The sequence below is a fragment of the Erpetoichthys calabaricus genome, chromosome 5, assembly GCF_900747795.2.
Source record: "Erpetoichthys calabaricus chromosome 5, fErpCal1.3, whole genome shotgun sequence".
Lineage (NCBI taxonomy): Eukaryota > Metazoa > Chordata > Cladistia > Polypteriformes > Polypteridae > Erpetoichthys > Erpetoichthys calabaricus.
In genome coordinates this window covers 200,671,192-200,697,202 of record NC_041398.2, presented here as the reverse complement: position 1 = coordinate 200,697,202, position 26,011 = coordinate 200,671,192, and the positions used below count along the sequence as shown (strand labels likewise).

The 26,011-nt window shown below is 37.8% G+C and overlaps 1 protein-coding gene across 1 annotated transcript in view; it reads left to right on the top strand.

Annotated features, from left to right (window-relative positions):
- Positions 1-26,011, top strand: part of rnf165a (ring finger protein 165a) — a 132,269-nt gene that overhangs the window by 55,746 nt on the left and 50,512 nt on the right. Inside the window, exon 2 of the mRNA XM_051928499.1 lies at positions 13,565-13,874. Coding sequence (XP_051784459.1) covers positions 13,565-13,874 — 310 coding nt within the window. The remainder of the gene's footprint in view (positions 1-13,564; positions 13,875-26,011) is intronic.

Sequence of the window (26,011 nt, the reverse complement as noted above, 5' to 3'; positions counted from 1 at the left end):
TACTGCACCGGCCACCCCCTGGTCTGGCGTGGAATTACCTTGTTTTGGTCCTTCTAGTTGCCTCCCAAGTGCACATGAGTAACACATGGCAAACTTTTCCTCACAGCCTTCCTTGTTAGGTCCCCCAAATTTCATGATGAACAAACCATGCTTTGTTTGCATCTGGGAGAAAGGCACACTCTTGTGTGAAGGCAGCTTGGTTAGTATTTTTCCTGGTTTCAGCAATGATTTCAAGGAAAAAAGAGCATCTTAAAATTGCACTAGGCATTGTCAACATAAGTCAGGTTGATATATGTTTATGTATTATTCTAGATTAAATGTTTTATCTCAAGATCAAACATATGATTTACACATTTGAGGAAGCTGAGAAAGCCTTAAAACTTGTATTATAAACAATATAAATAATAAATAACTATATAGAAATAAGTTGTGACTGTTCTCTTTGTGGCTAAAAAGGAAGTCAAGGTTTTTTTTCCTTAGGAGTGACACAAGTTGAGTTAATATTATACTAATATATGTAAAAGAATACATTTGGCTGATTTCATTAATAATTAATCCACTTTAATAAAATCCCTTTGTGCGTCCAGGTGTCCGTGTGTGTGTGTCTTCTGGTGAAGTGCGCATGCGCGGGGCACGGTATGATGCACGATATTACTGTCAGAGAAAGTTAGAGGTGTTTTATGGAAATACAAACCAGTATTACTGCGAGAGGAAATTAAAGGTACACAATACAGTGATGCATATTACAGCCACATACAAGCCAGTATTACTGTCAGAGGAGATTAAAGGCATATTACCGACATGCACGCCTGTATTACCGCCAGAGAAAATTAAAGGTATATTACGGACGTACAAGCCAGCGGACAGTATTACTGTCACAGAAAATTAAAGACACACAATACACGGCGGCAGCCCACAAAGAATGGTCAGAAAGGCTGAAAGAAAGAAAAATACGACCAACAAAAAGAATGAGGTCAAAGTCCCTTGCCATTTAATATAGACTGTTCCTACTAATGTTTATGCACTACTGTTCTAGCGCCCATTATTGTAATGGGCTAAATGACTAGTACTGTATAGTTTTTTATGTACTTCATGGTTCTCAAAATATTTTTTTCTTTCTATTGTCATAGACTAGAACAGTTAACACCACAGACTTTATTACCACTATATTTCATATGTTCTACAAATTCATACTAAGATTTTGCAGTTTTTCTTGGTGCTTTTCAGAGTAATTGATAGTGTCATTAAATGGAGTACCAGTCCATCACAAGACCCACTCTTGCAAACAACAATACTCACACTCACCAATTTGAAATCACCCTCTTTGAGAATATGGATGGAAACTTGAGGTTCTGGGGATAAATGTGTGGAGACATGGTATGGCTAAGCAAACTCTTGACAGACCTCAGCTCAGCAGGCCCAAACAGCTATCTAGAAGAATTTTATGAAAAAGCTAAATTAAATTAGGCAATTTAATGGCATCAGAGTGCATTGGAACCAATGAGTCTGTAGCACAAACATTACGCTAGACATTAAGTTCAGTTTTTGCCCTCAAAAATAACCTTTTAGAATGTGCAACCTACAGACCAATTTCCTTACTAAACACTGATGTTAAGGTTCTGAGCAACATTCTTGTAAACAAAGCAGTTATCTCACAAGGTCAAACTAAATTTGTTAAAGGGCGAAAATTACTGTCGTGTTTATTTTATTTTTTTTTGAAAAGAAGCACATTACAATGGCATACTACTCAGTACTACTGTTATGATTTGTTCACTTCAAAAATATTTTTCTCTTAAAATACAAAGTATACATGGGAATATGGATTGCCTTTTCTCTAGAAACTTTCTGTGTGGTTTCCTTGCATTATAATGTTTCCTTTATATAATGATTGATTAATTCAAAGTGTCATGAACTGTTTTGCAATTGTGCACCACCATGTTATAATTCCTGTTACTGGTACACTGCTCCCGGTTGCCAGAGAATGCCCTTTTGGATGATACTGCACCTAGTGTCATCAGCTCTACCTTTTAAATCTGGCACAAAGATTCATTCTGTTACCTTGACTTGGATAAATACTCTCAAACTTAGCACATATTTCCTTCTTGAATTTCTGGCTTCTGATCTTACTATTTACTGTCTCACTTTGATTTCTTATTAGTGATTTGGCTCTAATGCAAAAAGGTTTCATCATTATGATTTTGCCGCGTTACTGATTTTGACTATGTTTCATCTCCTGGTCCTCTTCTCACCCTTAGACAGAACAACTACACAGTCAAATAATAATAATAGGTACAACTTTTTACTTCAAAATACAGAGAAAACAAAAGAAAAACAGAATTATAAAGAAAACAATTAAAACAAGGTTCAAACCCCACTCAAGGGAAAGAGAAAAAGAAGAAAGACACAAGCAAATCAAATTCCAGCTAACATTTTTTAATATAATAAAGAATTACTAGAATAAGAGACTCAATCATAGGACCAGCATACTTATTCTAAAATAATATTAATAAATTCATGCCATGTTTCAAAAACTTTGTGGACATATCCTCTAAGGGAGAGTCTGATTTTTTTCTAATTTGAGATAAAATAGAATGTCTCCTGCTGACTAAGATATAGAAGGTGGGTTGGGGTTCTTTTAGTTAAGCAAAATCAATCTGTATGCTAGTAATGTGGAGCAAGATACTACAATCGATTTATCACTACACACTTCAACCCCATCTGGTAATACACCAAAAATCATTGTTAATGGATTAGGAGTGATTTGGGTATCTGAGAAGTGTGTAACAATTTTTGCCCAAAATGAAGTTAATTTAGTGTATTCCAAAAACCGTGTTACAATAGAAAGTTAAATTTGGAACATAATTGTTCATAAGATGCAGATATGTAGTCTTTATAAAGATCTCTAAGGTTGACAGAGGTGGTTATCATGTATAGGAGCAACAGATAAGAAATTGTCTACCCTGAAATGTGTCCTGCATTGGTTTCACATTTTAAGTAATTGGTGAACAACTGGATTACCGGTAAATTAGCACTAGGTAGATTTGATTGAAGAACAGAACAAGGCATACAAAGAAGATTTAGAATAAAATTTGTTTTCCATTTTCCATGATTTTATTGTGTGTACAGTGATCCCTTGCTCTATCGCGCTTCGCCTTTCGCGGCTTCACTCTATCGCGGATTTTATATGTAAGCATATTTAAATATATATCGCGGATTTTTTGCTGGTTCGCGGATTTCTGAGGACAATGGGTCTTTTAATTTCTGGTACATGCTTCCTCAGTTGGTTTGCCCAATTGATTTCATACAAGGGACGCTATTGGCAGATGGCTGAGAAGCTACCCAACTTACTTTCTCTCTCTCTCTTGCGCTGACTTTCTCTGATCCTGACGTAGGGGGTGTGAGCAGGGGGGCTGCTCGCACACCTAGACCATACGGACGCTCGTCTAAAAATGCTGAAAGATTATCTTCACGTTGGTACTTTCTGTGTGCAGCTGCTTCGTGAAGCGACATGCTGCACGGTGCTTCGCATACTTAAAAGCTCGAAGGGCACGTATTGATTTTTGACTTTGTTTTTCTCTGTCTCTCTCTTTCTCTCTCTCTCTCTCCCTGCTCCTTGCTCCTTGCTCCTGACAGAGGGGTTGTGAGCTGCCGCCTTCAACAGCTTTGTACCGGCGGTGCTTCGCATACTTAAAAGCCAAACAGCCCTATTGATTTGTTTGCTTTCCTCTCTTTTTCCTTTGAAGAGGAAGATATGTTTGCATTCTTTTAATTGTGAGACGGAACTGTCATCTCTGTCTTGTCATGGAGCACAGTTTAAACTTTTGAAAAAGAGACAAATGTTTGTTTGCAGTGTTTGAATAACGTTCCTGTCTCTCTACAACCTCCTGTGTTTCTGTGCAAATCTGTGATCCAAGCATGACAATATAAAAATAACCATATAAACATATGGTTTCTACTTCGCGGATTTTCTTATTTCGCGGGTGGCTCTGGAACGCAACCCCCGCGATGGAGGAGGGATTACTGTATACAGTATTTGCTTCCCAGTAGCCAAATTGAAAGTAAGGTAGTACCGTCTGCTTCACATCTTTGTAGAGTCACCTTTTGGATGCATGGCTGTTTTGAATTCCAGATGAATGAAGTTATGATTGAGTCATATTTCTAACAGAATGATTTATTGATGTGTGTATATATATATATATATATATATATATATATGGACACTCTGAAATAGATAGAGAAGGTTAGGGAGGATGTTTATTTCAGTAGTAATTAATTGTCCCTGCTAAGGTGAGATGGAGGGTGGACTATCTGTTAACATCTTGTTTGATTGTTTTTGATAGTATTTCCAAAATGATATTGATAAAGATCTTTGCAGTGGCAAAAAAAGTATGTGAACTCTTTGGAATCTGCATTAATAGGTCATAAAATGGAAATGTACTGAGATTGCAGACAGAGATGTACAGAAGTCCTGACGTCATCAAGGCAAGTCAAAGAGGAGGTACTGAGTTTTGTGTTACTGAGGCATAAAAGTTAATTAAAAAATACATTTTGCTCCTAAACTTATTTTTTTGCTTGCCACGAAGGAGCCATGTGGAAATTGTTAGTTTTTTCCCTTTAGAAAGGTTTCTTGCTTATTTTTCTTCTGCACAGGGGCAAAAGCAGCTCGGTGTTTGCAGTAGTGTTTGGAAAGTTACTTGTTACTTGCATTTACTTGTACTTGTTCTCGTTATTTGTATGCAAACTAGCTTGAGCAAAGTGGGGAAATAAGTGGTAGCTGACATTGGTGTTGGTGAAAACCAGACAGGTGCTAGAAAGAAGGTGCCAATTAGGCACAAGTGGCTGTAGAACAGACAAGACAATAAGAAATTAACTAGCAGCGGATATTCAGCAAGTGTGTTTTCTTAGCGTAAGGGTTTATTAATACGAAAGAATACAAATTGTGTTAGTGGAGAGCTCATAAATAAGGAATAAGAGGGGTGCAAATTTAGGAGAACAGACAGAGAAAAGTAAAGGTAACCTCACAGAATGACAAACAGCAGGCAGTCGAGGGGAGGATATTACAGGAGCTTAAGAGGCCAGAACAAGTAAAATAACAGTAACAGTTCTTTAATCTAATTTTTCAGCTTTGTTTTTCAGTTGTATCATTTAAGTTAAATAATTTAATTTTAATAAAAAACAGTTAAGCAGTTATAGTAATCCAATGTCAAATTTTAATAATGAGGCCAGTGCATTGCAAGTCTTATTGAATGTTGAACTTTTTAGAGGATGGCTTGAAGGAGTCAGTCTTTTGTGAAGGATACATCTGCAGGAGATGCCAGCTGATCCAGCACCTTGAGCTCAGGATTGCTGAACTGTAGTAGAAGTTGGCTAGCTTGTGTTTTAATAGGGAATTGGCGGACCTGGCTCAGATGTTCTTTAGAAAGATGGTGTGCACCCCTAAGGTGGCACAAGAAGAGACTTGAGACCAGACAGTTAAAGATAGGTAGGTCATGGTCACAAGAGCCATGGTAAAGGGTGCACACTGTCTGGGTTCATCAACCCCAGAATTAGAAGTGGCAAACCGTTTTCAGGTCCTTGGAAAGCTGGGCAGTGTCTCTGAAAATTTTGAGGTGGTAGGCAGGCATGAGGAACCCCAACTGACCACATCAAAACCAGTTCCCAGAAAGAGAGGGGTAGTGATAGTTGGGGACTCAGTTGGGGACAGACCAGGTTTACAACTGTACATGAAGGGACAATCAATAATGTAAAAATAAATATGCATATTAGCATAAATTCTAGCCCAAAGTTTAAGTGCAAAAATGAAATGAATAACAAATTAAATAGCTTGCCTTAATGTTGAAGGAAATTATATTATAGCAATAACAGAAACCTGGCTAAATAGCAAAGATGTGAATGAGTATAACATAGAAGGGTACATATTTTTAGGAAGGACAGATAGAGCATAAATTTGATGTTGCTGTTCATGTCAAACTGAATTTAAACACTTCAATTGGATGATGATCCCCTTCTTAGTGAGGATGTCTGGATTTGTGTGGAAAGCATTTTGGAAAGAGTTCTTGTTTTAGGAGTGTATTATAGACCACTTCCTGCCATATGCAGACAATCATTTCAATGTGCATATTTTTGGTAATATTAATAAAGCAAGTTTATAGTCACGAGGGACTTTAAGTATCTGAATATTAACTGGGCTGACCTTGCAAGTAGAGGAACACAAGAGCAAGAGTTTTTAGATGTAATCAGTGACTATTTTTTACCACATAAAGTTAAAGCACTAGGATGAGGTGAAGCGTGTCTAAATATAGGGTTTTGTATTAATCAACATAGAATTAGGGTGTAGGGTGATATTCTTTCAGTATTTTAATACAGTAATCCCTCCTCCATCGCAGGGGTTGCGTTCCAGAGCCACCCGCGAAATAAGAAAATCCGCGAAGTAGAAACCATATGTTTATATGGTTATTTTTATATTGTCATGCTTGGGTCACAGATTTGCGCAGAAACACAGGGGGTTGTAGAGAGACAGGAACGTTATTCAAACACTGCAAACAAACATTTGTCTCTTTTTCAAAAGTTTAAACTGTGCTCCATAACAAGACAGAGATGACAGTTCCGTCTCACAATTAAAAGAATGCAAACATATCTTCCTCTTCAAAGGAATTCATAGGGCTGTTTGGCTTTTAAGTATGCGAAGCACCGCGGCACAAAGCTGTTGAAGGCGGCAGCTCACACCCCCTCCGTCAGGAGCAGAGAAAGAGAGATAGAGAGAGAGAGAGTTTGTTTTTCAAAAGAAAATCAATACGTGCCCTTCGAGCTTTTAAGTATGCGAAGCACCGTGCAGCATGTCGTTTCAGGAAGCAGCTGCACAAAAGATAGCAACGTGAAGATAATCTTTCAGCATTTTTAGACGAGCGTCTGTATCGTCTAGGTGTGCGAACAGCCCCCCTGCTCAATCCCCCTACGTCAGGATCAGAGAAAGTCAGCGCAAGAGAGACAGAGAAAAGTAAGTTGGGTAGCTTCTCAGCCATCTGCCAATAGCATCCCTTGTATGAAATCAACTGGGCAAACCAACTGAGGAAGCATGTACCAGAAATTAAAAGACCCATTGTCCACAGAAATCCGCAAACCAGCAAAAAATCTGCGATATATATTTAAATATGCTTACATATAAAATCCGTGATGGAGTGAAGCCGCGAAAGGCGAAGCATGATATAGCGAGGGATTACTGTAGTAAAATAACAGTCAAGGAGGAGGTGAAGTGTATCAGGAATAGTAAAGGGAATTAAAAAAAATACAGGCAGTGAAGTAACAGATGCTCTAATCTTGCATTTTTGTGAGGTCTTCATATATGAGCTAGTGGACAACTTTCCAGAGGTAAAAGGGACTACTAAGGAAGTACTGCGTGATTTGGAAATTGTACAGTGCGAAGTACTGGTCAGATTAAATATGTTGAAATCAAACAAATCACCAAGACCAGGTAATATTTACCCTCAAATTCTTAAGGAGGGGGTAACAAGTACATATATAACCCTTGACACTTATTTTTAGGACGTCACTGTGCACTGGGAAATTCTGAAGGACTGGAAAATGGCAAATATTATCCTCTTATATAAAAAGGTTGATTGGGCAGATCTAAGCAACTATATGCTAGTAGGCTTATTGTAAATCACAGGAAAATTAATGGAAGGAATTATTAAGGAAATGAACAGGACTTTTACTGAACAGTCAGAATGGGTTCAGAAGTGAGAGTGCGTGTTTTACTAACATGCTGGAATTCAATGAGGAAGCAAAATAGAATATTATCAAAGTGGAGCATATGATATTATTTATCTGGACTTTCAGAAAGCATTTGATAAGGTGCCACATGGGAGGTTGGGCATTATACTAAAAGAAGTGGGAGATCAGGGTGCAATGTTTACATAGATGTACAATTGGCTCAAACACAGGAAGTAGAGAGTGATGGTACAAGGAACCCTATCAGAATTGGCTGATGTTAAGAGCGGTGTTTCACAGGGGTCAGTGCTAGGGATGCTTCTATTTTTCATATTTTTAATAATTTAGATAGGAATATAAATAACAAGCAGATACCAAGTTAGGTGGATTAACAGATAATCTAGAGTCCATGAAATCATTATAGAGGGACTTTGACATTATACAGGCTTGAGCAGATTTGTGGCAGATGAAATTGAATTAGGTTTTTTTATTTGATTTTGTCTTTTCTCATGACCTTTAGAGGTCACAATGCAAAGCGTAAGTAATTATAAAGTATTACATGTAGCAATTAAAAATGTTAGGTTTAAATGTAAAACGGGAGGCCTAAAAAGTTGATTTGTCACTATCAACTGCCAGACAGTATTCAGAAGCCATTAAGAAGGCTAACAGAATATTAGGTTATGTAGCACAATGTATAGAGTACAAGTCTAAGGAGATTATGCTCAAGCTTATAACGCACTGGTTAGCCCTCATCTGGAATACTGTGCAGTTTTGGTCTCAATGCTACAAATAGGACATAGCGACATTAGAAAAATATCATTAGTCTAGGGGTTTACATAATTTTTCCAACCTACACCTGTAAACGTTTGAATGATGTATTTAATATGTACAAGAACAATCCAATACTTTGTACATTATTAGTTCTTTCATTTTTGTAATTTAGATGAAAATCAGACGGTATCTTAAGACAAATTCATCCATAAATGTGGTTATTTTCAAAGGGTTCACATACTTTTTCTTGCCACTGTATATTGATTTGCAACTTGTTATGCCCGGATATTTAAACTGTTATGATATAATGATTGATCATTCATTCTGGTATGGTTTGCTAGAGAAGTCACTGGGAAAAAGTACACTTTTATTAAAATTAATGTTTTAACTCACAAGGAACAGTCCTGTCTCCTTTTTCTCTTTGCTCTGTATACCTCCAACTACAAATATAAAACCAGGTCATGTCACTTGCAGAAATTCACAGATGATTCCACACTTAAGGGGTGTTTTGATAAAGGGGATGAGGCAAAATATAAGATTCAGGTGGCGAAGTCTGTTTCTTGGTACAAAGAGAAGTGTCTGCATCTTAACATCAGCAAACCAAGGAACTGGTTATTGACTTTTGCCACACCGCAGAGACTCTTTGTCAAGTCACTATTCAAAGAGTGGATGTAGAGTTGGTCCACTCCTACAAGTACGTGTTGGGCCACATGAATGACAGGTTGGACTGGTCTCGGAACACAGAGAAACTATATAAGAAAGGGTAGAGCAGGCTCTTTTTCCTTAGAAGACTGTATTCCTTTAATGTGGGAAATTACTTCCTTCACATCTTCTATAACTCTGTGATGGCTAGTGCGATTTTCTACACTGTAGTGTGCTGAACTGGTAACATCACTTTAAGAGAGGCCCACTGAATCGACAAGATAATTAAAGGGTGGGCTCAGTTACAGGACACATTCTGCACCACCTGGAGGTAGTAGTGAAGGAGAGAATTAAAACAAAACTGAGTCCCATTATGAACAATGCTGCACATCCTCTCCCTGCCACACTAACACTGAGTACTTTCAGTCAGTGAATCATTAAGCAGAAGTGTGTCAAGAAACGTTACTCTGGCTCCTTTATGCTAATAGTAATATGTCTGCATAATGCCACATTGGGATTGTGACTGCCAAGTCAGAACGTTTCATTGTTTTTAATTTTCTCTGGTGTGTGTGTGTTCAGACCAAAATTTGTGTGTGTATATTTATTTATTTATGTATCTACCTATTTATGTATTTATTTATTTAAAGAGCTTCTATAAAAATCTACATTTCTCCCTGTGGACAAATATCTATCTATCTATCTATCTATCTATCTATCTATCTATCTATCTATCTATCTATCTATCTATCTATCTATCTATCTATCTATCTATCTATCTATCTATCTATCTATCTATCTATCTATCTATCTATCTATCTATCTATCTATCTAATGAAATTCTCCTATCAAGTTTTAGACCAATGGGAAAGATGACTGTGAGTCTGATACAGCATATAAAGCATTATGTGTTCTGTATATAGCGATATTTTCTGTTCTGAGTCCTTCTCTGATAATCCTCTTTATCTCTGGTTTCTTCCAAAGATGATCAGCTAATGAAGCAATGCCTATCGTTGAAAAGCATTGGTGATGATGGGCACCCTCATTGAGTATGTCATTCTAATTTGAAGTAATCTGAGTTTGTATTATTAATATGAACTGAGGCTTCTGGACTAGTATGAAGTAATTTAAGCCATGCGGATATGTATATTATCAAAAAATTGCTTAGCTTGTTACCTTCTTTACACTTAGGGGAATATTAGGACTTATAGCGTTTCTTAACTTTATAGAATTAATCTCTAATGACAGGGGGTTAAGATGCACCAGTTGCAGGCTGAGTATATGGGGCATAGTGATGTTAGCTGCAAAATAAGAGAAGAGTGGTTAGAGATGAAAATAGCATGATAAGTACAAGATTTGGTAGTGGGCAGTAAATTATTATCAATGAAGAAATAATCAATTCCTGAGTAACTGTAATGTTCTGGTGAGAAGAAGGAATTTCTCTTGAATTCAGATATTAAAAAATTCCATGGGTCTGATAGATTGTGATTCACAATGAAATTGTGTAATAGTCTTTGCAGTTTTAGATCTTATAGCTGCTATAGTCGAGGACCTATCAAAGTTTACATTTAAAGAACAATTTAAATCTCCAGCCATTATAATTTTAAGAGTGCTCGTGCTCATGGACACCAATGCAAATACATTTTGTATAGATTCTCTATTCTCCACATTAGGTGCATATACAGTATGTTTTCTAGAGTTACTTAAATTTGAATAAATTCCCCACAACCATGACATAGCATCCTTCAGGATCAGATATTACAGGTGTGCTACAAGTGGCATTATCTTATGGATTAAAAATTTTCACACACCTGGTTTCATGTTATAGCTGGAAAAATATGTTTTACTTATCCACTGTCTTGTCAGTTGAAACTCGTCCTTCCTTGTTTGGCAAATCTCCTATAAAAATACTATCTTGGCCTTTTTGCCTGTGAGATGAAAGAATACATTTTATCTCTTTAGGGCATGATTGAGGCCCTTGATAGTCCATCAAATATTGATCAGATGTATACTTCTTTTGAATATTAGGGGAAATTTGTGATCTTAAGGTAAAGCAATGAGTTATTTCAGATTTCAGCTTTAACACAAATTTCATGTATAAATTGCTTGGTTTTAAGATTAGTTAGCTAGCCAATAATTTGACACGTTATGAGATAACAAAAAAAAGAGAAATAATAACCTGCTGTTTTTTCCATCTCATCTCATACCCACCTTGCACCCCAAGTGAGGCTAAGACCAAAAATCACAGAGTCCCAATCCTCTGACAAGCCAAAAGACAGAGCACAACCAAAACATCAAGACACTTTTGATGTTGTATAGTATATACACCTGCACCAACAGAGCATCCTGAGGCCTGGCTATCTTTATGTGCAGAAAACAATTGTGTTAGAGGTTAGATAAAAATATTGTAATATTGAAACCCATTTTATCTACATGGATTAAACTTGCAAGCTCTATCCAAGAATGTCCAGTTCAATTAAATAATATAAATTCTGATTTATTTTTTTAGACTACGAAAACAGACATGGGAGTACTCTACTACTGACTTTTTTCGTCATTGCCAATAAACCTGTAACTATCTTCTTTTATAAATAACTAGAATCCTGGGAAATTGTATGAAAACTTACTGTATGCAGCACTACTCAGAGGCTATATTATATTGCTAACTGAATTAATTCATTCTAGATGTGAGTGTAAATGATTATTTATTTAAAATACGTTCCTGATTCTTAAGCTGTGCATCTGCCTTTCCACAAACACAGTGCAAAAAGGATGCCTAATATTATTTAATATTAAAAAATTAAATAATAACTTTTTCAAGGGTCAGTGGCACACTTTTTTAGTCCGGCAGACATTTATAAGCATTTGAGCATACCGGACTATTGCCAACCTTTTGTCTATTTCTTTTTATTTTTGTGATTACTTCATAATAAATATTTTTCTTAATATGTTCTGAAGTAAAGGGAAGTGACTTCTAATATGTCTTCAGTAAGATCTAGTACTGTATGGTTTAATGATTTTTAAGTTATTCATTGTAATAAAATAATTAAATTCAATTAAGGTTGTACGATTATTTTGATTAATCATTTAAATCAAATTAATATTTTAAAGTGTTATTTAAAGATTTTTAAGTATCAGTTGATACAGGTAAACAGTTGCACAATCAATTAATATGCTAACAGGAAAATAAATCAGGCTACCAATCATTCCAGTTTGATTATCTGATCACATGTATACAGTTGAAAACATATTAATGCAAATTAACCTTGTATATCTCGTGAATGAGCTTGATGCAGGCTTTAACTTTAATTCAGTTGTCTGTAATTGGTTTGGATATGAATGATCGGATGTTGAACAAACTAATGTAAAATGCAAAGTCTGTAAAATGATGATAGCAGTTCAAAGTGGCAGCACATCCAATTTATTTCTGCTCTTTAATCAGAAATAACCAGTGGAATGAAATATATGTGAGAAAGCACTGGACAAAGATAAAATCTATCCACCGACAACTTCAGTTTTTTCTTCTCCCTACTTCAGCATGCACTGCACAAGGGACACTTCCTATTATATATCCTGTTAGACAAAGTTATTATGTTAGCAAGAGGGTGCACTAACAGGTGGTTCACTATAGAGACCTGTACTTGTAGTAGAGGAAAGAAGCTGGTGTGTTCTGCAAGCTTAAAGTGGTTGTTTGAAGAAAAGGAAAAAAAAGAAAAAAAAAAGAAAATTGATTGTGGCAGTAGCAGAAGGCATGTCTAAACTAAAGTGAAGAGCAGTGAAGGGTGCAAAAAAGAAAAAATAGTAAAGAAAATTGCATAGTTTAATTAGAGTTGCATGTAAGTGTTGTGAATGAGATGTGGCGGCCACAGGGAGGAACAGGGCTACAAATCTAAAAACAAATTACATAAAAAATGCACAGAAAAGTGTGCACAGAAGGATGTTATACAGTATATATATTTTTTGAGAAGAGCCCAGTTGTATTTTTAGTTTGCAAAAATGCAGACAACCATGTCATTATTTATTTATTCTTCTCAAGAATAGCTAAAACTGATGTCTATGTTAAACTATTTAAATAAATCGTACACTTTTTGCTGTAAATTAAATTATTTCTCAATCTGCATCCAGCCTTGTAAGAAGGTCCTCCAACTTACAGGGAAATCTTGGGGGTTGGTGGCAGGATTGGCACTCCAGCCACCATAAAAAAAAAAACTGACACTGTTTCAGTGTGGTGCTGAGGTGTCACCCATGATTTGTCGTGTGGCGGGTGCAGAAACGTGCAACAGTGCATGCTCCAAAACTCTTCCTCTTCCTCCTCAGTTATAGGGCAATGAATGCCATTCACCTTTTAATAGGCAATTAAGTGTGTCTCTCTAAAATCAAGGCAGAAGTTATCCAAAACACTTAGTAGGAATCTTTTAAATTTTTGTTTGTTTCTTTTCCTTTACAGGTGCCCATTTTAACAGGCATCAGCACAGCCATGCTACCTCCTGCCGGCACTTCCACCTGGGCCCCCAGCCGCAACTCTCCGCCGAGTTCCCTATTCCCCATCCAAATCAATCCCAACCTGGAATGAGCCCTCATTTGCCACCTGCTCACCAGCATGCTACACCTCTTCATCAGCCTCTGGCCCCTCTGCCAGCCCCGCAGTTCCAAGATGTCCCAGGACCCCCATTCCTACCTCAGGCCTTACACCAACAATACCTCATTCAGCAGCAGCTACTAGAAGCCCAGCATAGGAGAATTCTACCCCACCCAAGGTAAGTTACTTTACTAGCCTTGTTATCTTGAGGAAACCAGGCAACAGAAATAAACCTATACATTATTTTGTGGAAATGTGGCAGTAGGTATTGTGTGAAATGTCTGTGTGTAAAGGAAAAAATAAAGATTCACTGCTCAGAAAAAGACTTTGATACGTGTTTTGTGATGCATATTTGGTGTAGCCATGAGAATTGACTTACATTTTATGAAAAGGTGATGTACACCTTTTTATTGGACTGTGATGAGAAAATTGACAGTTGACAATGACAATGGCTTAAAGCAAACCCTCACGTTACTTCCTGTCTGCGGTAGCCTGTTATCAATATGGCTTGAGATGTCACTAGGTTGGGAGCATGCATTGATAACGTGTTGCCTCACCCTCCGGATTGGGACCCGAGTGCAGTGGGTGACACCTCAGCACCACACTGGAACAGTGTGAGTTTTTTTTTTTTTTTTTTTTTTTTTTTTTTTTTTTTTTTTTTTTTTTTTTTTTTTACTGTGGTTGGAGTGTCAATCCTGCCATGAACCCTCAGGTTTTCCCTCCAACCTACACAGTATCGACAGGTATTTGTCACCACTGTCATTGCTGTCAGGCATTGAATACTGAGAGACTTCTTTAACAAGTTGACTGTTTTACAATGAGATCAATGATAAAAAATATCAGTTTTCTTTTTAACAAAAAGATAATTCCAGTATAGACAGACCAAACTCTGTGATTGTGCTTATGTCAGAAAGTAGGCAAGTGAGGAAGAAGGCTTTGCAGTTAGACTCTTAATAAACTTGAGGGAAATAATTGAAAAAATAATGAAGAAAGTGTCCTTTGGGGAAATTGAGGAATGAAAGAAATGCACTGTGGAGGATCAATGGATTAACAAAATCCTTAAACAAAAAAAGATAAATATTTGAAAGCCGGAACCAGGTTTAGAGAGGTAATTCAATCAAGGGTGAGATTTAGGACAAGGAAGACACTACCCTTGTAACCTGGTAAACTGCATCTCCCTTTAACAATATTTGAGTTCAAAAATCTTGAGACTGGAACAGATTCATACATAGCATTGCAAAGCAATTTTGGACAAGAGATCAATCATTAATTTAATGAGAGTTTCCAATGTAATGCTGCTTATGTTGCTTGGAAACCAGTTTAGTTTAACATTCTGAATGCTGATACTTGTCTTTATTGCATTTCATTTGTTTTATTATACCGTACAGGTATACTGCTATCTCAAAGTCACACTACACAAGACTGTAAGTAGTCATTCAGTTATGGGTTTTTAAGGTGTGAAACTCGCAACATTTGTCTCTCTGTCAAGCACAACTGATAATAAAGTTTTTATTTTTGTTTTTTAAATATATAATTTCAATGCTGACTGTCAGATAAAGTCAGTTTCACACTACAGAACTCAATTTCTAATTGGAGAGTACATCCCATTTAATGTGTGAGCTGAATTTAGCTGCATCTGAGGGTGTCAAATTATTTGACTAGGAATCACAGGGGGTAACTGATTAGACAAATTGCTTTACTAATTTTCCTCATGGTTCCAAATCCTTTTGAGCGTCATGAAAGTACAATGATGAACCCTCATTTTGGCAGCCAGTTATCCAAAGTACTCCAAATAAGCCACAAATTTGGCCCATTATTTTTCTTTTACAACTCAGACATGATATGACAAACACAAGACATTGAGCAAAAGTCTGTGGTGCGTTTAATGAGTCTCACCATGGACTTTGCAGAGTCCATAATACTTGCTTTTCTTCTTTCCTTGAAGCTAATAATCATTGTTTTGGGAACTTTATTTGAATTACTTTGAAATGAATGCTTATTGGCTGCTATTTCTCAAAGACACAAGTGCCAACTTGCAGAGCGCTATAATTGAGTCATTGAAGGAATTAAGCTATACAGTTGAACTGACGGTGACAGGCATGCTGGGACCATCTGCAACTTGCTGTAATTTTCTTAAGATAATTGTAAAGGCTGCAACTGAAAAACATTGAAATATCTGTGCAATGTAATGCTGACTTAGTTGGCAATTCCAGACTGGCCCCATTGTGGGTGTTATTGTGGATGGATACGTGAGTGAGCCTGATATGGACTTAACGTCCTATCTTGGGCTGTTTTCTGCCTCGCGTTCAACTTCTGGGATAGGATGAGGTCATCTGTGACACTTAAACATTTTGACAATGTAAACTTTCTTTGCACCTAGTATATTATACTAATAATAAGTAGTAATAATAATAAACTTTCAGTGGTCTCTGTCACTTTTTTGTTACATTTTTGCTTGCTTAACCCAAGCCTTTCCTTTAACACTGAGCTAGAGCTATTCTTCAGTGCAGTAAAATGGCTAGAGACAGGAAAGATTTATGTTAATGAATATGAAGGTCAATGATTAAGGTAACATGGTTACAGTGTGGGAAAAATGCAGTAACTGAACACAAGTAGCAGGCAAAGCACCGTGAAAGTGAAAATACAGAGAAGTTAAACACAAACAAAGGTAACACTTTAGTTTAGTTACTGCAAAAATGCATGTATTACTCATTTACTCTTATTTAACTAGATTTTAACAAAGGCTTCTTTTGGTTTTAATAACACTTACAAAGCATCAGTAAACAGGTTGTTCAGCTCTGTGCAGTGTGGCATACTGACATGATACTAAAATCACCTTTAATTGTGAAGTTTTCTACAGCCTGACATGTGGTTTAACACTTCCACTCTAAGACAGCTTTTATATATTCTTATTTCATTGTTTTTTTTTTTATCCGGATTTAATTCTAGGACATTTTTAAGGCTCAAATTAAATTTCAGTATTTTCCCTTTTGTACAGCCTATTTTATTTTCTTGATTTGGATTGCTTTGTATTTGTATTAAATTTTATTTTATTTTGTTGAGAGTCGCATGATTTACCATTTTCCATTAAAAGTTCATATATCTAGCTATTTCCTGACCCATTTAATCCATTTGACAGTTACTGTGCATGAGGAACAAACCATGGACAGAACATACAGTGAAAATTGTTATGTAAAATTTTTTTATTGATTGTAAAAATATAGTGAACACACAACAAAAAGCTTTTTTAAACAAGACTCTAACTCACATATTTACTTACCAAGACCTGACATTAAATAGACCAAGTGTCTAATTTTGCCCCATACAATTTATGTAGCAATAAGCTAGATTTCTGTTTATACCAAAGTCCTACTAGCTTTGTAGTTTCTGTTCTGTAAAATGCTTTTCTTTTGCCCATCCATGATACTTTCAATAAGAACTGAGTGAACTTTATCCCTTTCTCTTGGCATTATCCAACCTCTTTAATCTCCTTTCTCATTGTTCTAATTGTTGACATGTAATGTTGTGTTACTGTTTCTGTGGTGTAACAAGAAGGCAATGTGAAGTGGTCTGGGGTAGCATGGGTCAGGAATTCTTTAAATGTGGGCAGATTGAATGATTGATTTTAAACTGAAAAATAATTAAAGCAATGAATGTGGCACAGTGGTGCAGTGGGTACCTCATAAATTCAACATCCTAGGTTCATATTACACACTTAGTCATTGTCATGTTGAGCCCTTGTTTGCATGGATTTCCTTTCTCATTCCCCAATAATGTACTAGGTTGTGCTGTTTTGTTATGTTGCTATTACTAAAAAAACTTTCACTGTCAATAGATAAAGTAAAATGCTTAGAAATACAGATGGCACATTAACATGCAAAACACGTCTGGGTGAAATAATAGAGAAACACATGACAGAAAATATCACCTGCAATTTATAAACAATATTAGCCTTGTTTTAAATGGTATAAATACGGACAGTCAGATTGTCTGCTATATGCTGTATGCAGAGTCTCCTGGGAAGGAGAGTAGAATCTTAAATTTACGGAGATTAAATTGGTGGAGCCAGGAGGCTTCTGGCTTTTCCTAGTGCAGCAATATTTTTTATCCCTCTGTGCATCACAGTTAAGGTTTGGTTATAACAAGTTTCAGAAATTGATGTTTGGGATTATTTTTTCTATAAAGTCACTACAGCCTATTCATTGCCTGCACATTCTTCCCCCCCTGAAAACTCTGTATAGTTCATATGTATCTTCTTTGCTTGCCTTGCTAATATATATTACTTGTCATAACGACAAAGGGGGTCAGCTGATCATTTCTTCAGCGGTATAGATGAGGTAGGGACAAAATACCTTTTGTCAACATGTTCCACTATGAGAAGATTTTAATAAGCGGTCATGGTGACCCCCTTTTATATTCTCCCTGCCAGACATGGCCACTTTGTGCCTGCTGTGTCTGCTAGCTGATACTGCGACCATTTCTAAAAAATAAAAATGTACTTCAGTAACAAAAGCAAACGTTGCACCAATTTTATGTTTATAAGTTCAGTTAGCCTCCACATGTGCTTTCCTAAGAAAAGAGAGAGAGATTGGGTTACAATGTCAACTTTTAGGTTTGCTTCTGATAAGTTGTGATTTTACTTATTATTAGGCCAGAGGTATGCAAGAACAGCCATGGTCTCAGGTTGCAAAATAATCAGCTAAATTTTAGGACTAGATTTTTTTCTTATCACTTAAATCAAATGCAATGCAGTACATTTTAGTAGTAAACTGTGTTCTATAAAATATATCTATGATGTAAATGTATTTAGCTGAGATTTTGAATAAGAGCATCTTAGCATAAAACAGCAGCAATAATTTGTTGCCAAGCCACTGTTTATAATTGTGCCACAGAGCTCAGTCAATGTTACCAGATTAAGGATGCACTGTAAGCTGCATATTGCTGATAAGGATTTAAAGTTCTGACATGGAGCATTTTTTATGGTTAATGAGTGAACCCTTTTATTTTTGATTTTTTAAAATGTTTTTTCTTTGTTTTCCAATTTGTATTAGTTATTTAATTTAACCTGTGACATGATTTGCTTGCTTCAAATACCAAATATTGCCTTTAAAGTCTTTACATTGTAAACATCTATAATCTACAGTATCTAATGGCAGTATAATATCTATCCATTACCTATTTATAATGTAAATTGTTATATTTCAAATTGGCCTTGAATGAGAGGGAATGTTGGTGTGTATGTTTGTAAGTTGGCCCTGCAATGGACTATCTTCTTGTTCATTGCCGTTTCCTGCCTTGGAACAGTGCTATCCCTGAAATGGATTAGCTAGTTGAGAAAGTGATATATTGTGCTTTTTTGAAATTGTTTTGAATTTGTGATTCAACCAATTATGATGGTCCCTGATTTGCCCTGGAGAAAGGCAGAAGACCTCTGTCTAAACTGTGTGCTATAGAAAGATAGCACATGTTAGCACAGTATTTAATGTTTGCAGCTTGAATATTTTTGGCTTGAAAAGAACAAATATTGTCATGTAACTTAATGTTTACTGTTTGATTTGTATTTGATTTAATGAAAACCAAATTTAAACCAGTACATTATTATTCAAAATGCCATTATAAATGTGAACTACAAAAGTATTTTCTAACATTGATCATAATACTACTTTATATCAGTAATTTTGGGGCCAGTTTTGTGGCACATTTTCTATTTAACACTTTGAGACTTTAGGTCTATTAGTCCTACCAGTTTCTGTACCTGTTTTTGTCCAGTGTATGTTGTGGAGTCTTAACAGCTTTCCTTTAAGCATCAGGTACAAAGATGCTGCTCTCTAAAGGACACTAGTATATTGCAGGTCAAACTTATGCACCACAACCTGATCTGCACAGTTGGGGAGTGGAAGGAAAAACAAAGCTACCAGAGAAATGCTTATGCAGACATGGAGAGAATGTGTAAACTGCACACAGGTATTGATCAAACCTAGTATTTGAAGTATCAGTACCCACAGTGTATGGTCCTAAGATAGTCTATAATGCTTCATCCTTTGAGAAGATCAGTAACATTTTTAGAACAAATAGACCAATAACACAATTTTGGCCATTTGTATTAAGCTTGCATTTGCCACCATGTCATTCCAACTATCAATTAAACAATTTATAATTGACCCTTCCATTTCTGGCACTTGTTTTTTCAGTTTTAGGGTTGTAGGATGCCAAAAGCTTATTTGCAAGGTCACTGGATACAAATTAAGAATGAACCTTTTTATTTTCAATTACTCTCATTTACTTGCAAGCTCACTCATACCAGAGCAATTTAGAGTCTCTAGTTAAAGAGTATATCTTGGCTGGGCCTGAAATCTTTAGAACCTATAGATAACCTACAAATACACATAGACAAATGTTCAACTTATTAGAGACTATGCCCTGCAAACATGAGACAGTAGTGTTAATTGTGTTACCATTATGCCATGTCATTACTGCAAAATAATCTGCTTGCCTGTTACTGCTCATCAAAATATACTTATTAATATACTATATGAAAAATAATGTACAAAGCATTTTGTTTACAACTCGTAACATTCTGAAAACCAATTAATCTGGGTGCTGGAGCCTATCCCAGTAGCACTGAGTGCAAGAGAGTAAACAATCCCACAGGGGGAACTAGTCTATTGCAAGGCCCAGTCACCCAAACTCACACAGAGTCCACTTGGAATTAGTGGTTCTAACTTAACTTGCAGAGCTGTGGAAGGAAACCATAATGCCCAAAAGAAAACTTGCACAGACAAAAGAAGAATTTGCAGACTCCAAACGGGCAATGATCAAGCAAAGATTCAAACCCAGTTGTTGACTTTCACTACACCAAAGAGTCTCTATGCCCAGTCACTATTCAGGGAGTGGATGTAGAGGTGATGCTCTCCTAGATGTGTACTTGGGGGTTTACATCAATGACGTGCTGGACTGGACTCATAACACAGGGAAACTATATGAGAAAGGACAGAGCAGTCTCTTTTTCTTGTAAGTAGACTGTATTCATTTAATGTGGGAAGTGACATACTTCACATCTTCTATAATTCATTGATGGCCACCACAATTTTTTACTGTGCTCTGTGCTGGTAACATCACTTCAAGAGAGGCCCACCAAATCAACAAACTAATTAAAATGGCAAGCTCAATTATTGGACACACTCTCGACCCCCTGGAGTAACAATGGAGGCAAAAATAAAAATGAACGAAAATTAAACTGACAGTTCTGATTAATGCTGCACATCCTTTCTCTGACACACTAAAACTGAGTACTTTCAGCCAACAAATTATTCACCAGAAATGTGTCAAGAAACACTACTGTGGCAATTTATAGCAATGGCAATGCACCTGCATAATGCCTCACTGTGACTGTAACCAAGTCAGAAGTTTTCTTTCTTTTTAATTTTATTTTTATTCATTCTGGTGTGTGTTTATATATATATATATACTAGGGGGCTCCGCCCCCTGCTCGCTTCGCTCGCCAACCCCTGGTGTTGTGAATGACAAAGAGCGTGATGTATGAATGAGATATAGAATAGTGTGAAGGTGTAGATGATGCAAATAGAAAGCAAACAATAAAGTGTGTGGCACAGTCTAAAGGTTTATTGGAAAATTTCTTTGTACACGCCGTTTAAGTGTAAAAGGTAATTCCAGGTCAGAACTTGTAATGTCAATGAAGATGGTTATTGTTGTGATCAGAGTCAAGTTTGTCAGAGCTTAGAAAGAGTTGTGTCTCTCCAGGAAGTAATGGAATGACTTGGGTATTTATGTTTTCCACATTAATATTTTTTGGACATAATATAGTGCGTTGTGTTAAAAGGGGCATTTGGTCTAATGAGATTGCTGTTCCAAATCTGTCTGTAACTAAGTCGTCGCAGATAAAGGCTTGAGGAATTGTAATAATATGTGTGTGAAGTCCATCTGTATTGGTGAGTGTACCATCTCCCAGTTGTAATAAGCAATTGTTATGATCTGGTTCTGGACATCGTATCTTTTTTACTAACTGTATCTTTTGAAAGCAATGCCAATTGTCTGCGTATTTTAAGGTGCACTGAACAATAGCTGAGCGCTTGGCATGTGGAAGAATAGCTAAGCACTGTCTAAAATCTCCTCCTAATAAAAGTACCTTTCCTCCAAAGGGAATATTATTATTCATAAACGTTTGTAGAAGTTTATGAATGGTGTTGAGTAAGTGACTGGATGCCATTGTACATTCATCAATAATTAACATTTTTGCAAGACGGATGTCACGTGCAGTGCCACCGTTAATGTTCATAGTGGATACCGATTTGTAGGATCTAATGCAGTTGATAAAGATTTCACTTTCAGGTACATCATTAGTTAGAAGCTTCTGTAGATATTCAGGATATGAATGTAAAGGAGGCAGTCTAATTTGACCCTTTTGACAACAACGTGTAAATGTATTACTTGTATTGCCAGTTGTTTCTTCAGGGAAGTGAACTGAATGACAATGATTGCAAATGACATTCATTAATCCGAATGAATTTTCCTGGTGTATGTTTTGCTTGTGCCGTTTGAGAGGCGCGTTGTTGCATGTGTAGTATTTGGGACGTGTTGTTTTGGAGCTGTAATCGATTTGCCTGTGCTGTGTGAGAAGCCCGTTGTATCCTTCCTTGCCGTTAACGTATGTCTGAGACGGGAGGTGTTTCGTTTTGAATCCGTGCCTGTTGCGATGCAGCACTTTGATTGATAGATTGCGTCATGTGGATCTAGGATGTAGATTTGTGCATATTTGCGTTGTTGATTTGTTTCAAGGTGCACTGTTCCAATGCGATGCAGTATTTGTGCACATATGCGAAAGCAGTATGGGCCATTGCCTTTTGGTGGCCTGATATTTACTCCGGTAGATGCAAAAGCAAATGAACTATTGTAGGATCTAATGCAGTTCATAAAGTTTTTACTTTTAGGTACATCGTTAGTTATAAGCTTTAGTTGAGCTTTGCGTTTTTGGAGCCGAGACATTTTTTCTTCTAGAAATATGGATAAGTAATAAGGAGTATTGCACTCACTGTTAATATGGAGCCTTTTCTGCGGTTGAACGGTTAATAGTGCCTTATTGTAATGAGATCCACCTATGCTGCATAGTGTGAATTGTGTTTGGTCCCGTTATCCGAGCGGTATCGTTTTGTACCTGTGATCGTGAATTCATGACTTGTTTGTTCTTGTGCGTGAGAAATATGGATAAGTAATAAGGAGGATCGCACTCACTGTTAATATGGAGCCTTTTCTGCGGTTGAACGGTTAATAGTGCCTCATTGTAATGAGATCCACCTATGCTGCATATTGTGAACGTGTTGAGATGACGTATGTTTAATACGGACGGTTCATTTAAAGAAATGGGGCTTTGTGTGTCATTTGTTATTTATGTTACTGTGGTCGTGGGTCTGAATCGTCGTTTTTGTGTACGTTTCGTGTGCTATGTCCGTAGTCTGTCCCGTTTCGTGTCCAATGGGCTTTGTGTGGTGCTCGCGGCTTCTTTTTTTTTGTGTGCTTGTGGCTTGTTGAATCCTCCTCTTTGTGTGCGTCCCGTTTCGTGTGCAATGGGATTAAATCCTCCTCTTTGTGTGTGTCCCGTCCGTTGCTTGTGTGTGTGTGTGGGGGGGGGGGGGGGTTTGCGTGCTCTTTTTTTTTTTGTGTGCCAGAGGCTTGTTGAATCGTCCTCTTTGTGTGTGTCCCGTCCGTTGCTTGTGTGTGAGGGGGGGGGGGGGGGTGTTTTGCTCGTGCGGTGCTGTGTGCGTCGCCTGCGTTTGACTCCTTTTTTCTGTGCTCACTCCTTTTTTCTGTGGTCTTGGCTGCCTCTCGCGGCGCCTCATTTCTTGGGGCGCCTGCGCAGTACGTCTTTTTGCGGCTACGGCCCATGGCCGGATGTCCCTGCGTCCATCCGGTTTAGCATTCTCGGTTAGTAATATGGATATATATATATATATATATATATATATATATATATATAGTGACAAAGGCGCTCTACCAGCGCCTGACCCAACACAGACAGACACGGGAGGCACACTTATAAAACAAATAAATGTTTTTATTTTCTTCGCCTGTGGGCAACGCCTTCCCAGTTCCCACAGGCACAACACAGTCCAAGCACTAAGCACAATCCCAAAACTTTTCTTCTCTTTTCTCGTTCTTTCTCCTCTCTCTCCCTCCGGTAAGCTTTGTCCTCCTCCTCCTGACTCGGCGTGGTGGTCTCGGAGTGGTGGCTGCTGGCTCCTTTTATAGCTCACCCAGAAGTGCTCCAGGTGTTTGATGAAGTCCCGTGAGACAAAGACTTTTAACATGGGATTCTTTCAAGTCACGCCCTACTTACAACTATTTTCAAACAAGACCACGGTCATCTAACCTCAGTTGTGTGAATGCTTTTGGCAGACACACATCCTGCGCTCTCAGCTCTTATAAATTTTATCAGGACAATAATTTTATATGTTCTAGATGACATCTCTTTAAATTGTATATCCAGTTAACCAAACCTGGGGGTGGGCGAAGCCCCCTAGTATCTATATATATATAATTCACTTAGCCGACAGGGCAATCAAGACAACCATGGGATATGCAAGCAAGACAACCATGGGATACGCATGACATAGCCACGCCCACAAAATCACAGAGACCCGCCAACCAACTCTAAGACCATGGGATACGACGACAATTTACAGAGCCACACCTGCCTACTCTAAGAGCATGGGACGAGAACGCCTGCCCGCCTGTCTGTTACCAGCATTCACCACAACGCATTCACCGCAATGTACTGGAGTGTAAAACCATTGCAGCTTTTAGCTCACAAACTGCAACAACTCACCAAACACCGCCACCCTGTCTCTCGAGGCATTCACACTGCCGGAAGACAACCATGGGATACGCAAGAAATAGCCATGTCCGTCAACTCACAAAGCCCCGCCCACCAACTCTAACACCTCATCAGACGCTTTCTGTACCTAAGAAGACATATAGATACTCATTATTCCCCAGCACGCGTCCACCCATGCTCTCAAGGCATTTACAGTGCCTGCTCATGTGCCTGGACGCAACAACTCACCACACACAAATTTTGCTTAATTTGACTCAACACGGGAAACCTCACCCGGCCCAGACATGGAGAGGATTGACAGATTGATAGCTGTTTCTTGATTCTGTGGGTGGTGGTGCATGGCCGTTCTTAGTTGGTGGAGCGATTTGTCTGGTTAATTCCGAAAACGAACGAGACTCCCTACTGCTAAATAGTTACGTGACCCCGAGCGGTCGGCGTGCAACTTCTTAGAGGGACAAGTGGCTTTCAGCCACGTGAGATTGAGCATTAACAGGTCTGTGATTCCCTTGGATGTTCGATACTGCACACGCGCTACATTGAATGGATCAACGTGTGTCTACCCGGCGCTGACAGCCGTGGGTAAGCCGTTGAACCCCATTCGTGATGGAGACCGGGGCTTACCATTGTTCCCCACGAACGAGGAATTCCCAGTAAGTGCGGGTCATACACTTGCACTGATTACGCCCCTGCCCTTTGTACACAACCCCCTTGCTACTACCATGGTCGGGTGACTTGGTGGATTATATATAGAAAAGCAGCCGGAACCGCAAAGAACAATGAATGGCGGCCGGGGGGGTGGGGGCTCATGGGGCGGGACGGAAGGGGTGGAATGGGTGTCCTTCCCCTCTCCCCCCATTCCGCCGTCCAGCCCCGTCCCTCGCTCTGGGAGGTGGAGGCGCGACGGCGGTCCTCCAGTTTTCAGTCACGGACAATTGTATTTTGGTTCGTAGCGTGCATTGTTGCGATGTTTACTTTTCTTGGTGGTTTATTAAATTTCGGATTTTTCAAATGTTAATTTTTTTCCCTGTGCTTAAAACTCATTAAAAGAGCGGTGTGATTATGTGGCGTATGCTACGCCTCGGGTTGGCTAGTATATATATATATATTCTGCATAACATATCAGTGATCTGCTTCTTGCAACTGAGGGGATGTGGCAGATGTTTGCCAACTGGCTGAAAAAACCACAAGCATTATCTGGTAGGTAACCACCGAGGTAATCAGATTGTGATTAAGACCTTAGAACAGATGTATATATATTGAATGAGCTTCTGCAAAAGACAAATTGCCCTATCTATGCTAGTGAGGTGGCACACTATCTTTAGAATGTTGCTGAGATAAATCATTTGTAAATTTCTTCAGACTCAAACTGTAAGGTAATTTACAAATTACTAAAATAATTGCCAGATGTGCCTGGTTTATAAGTAGGATCATAATGTTTAGTCATAGGCATTTTTTTCGTATATCTC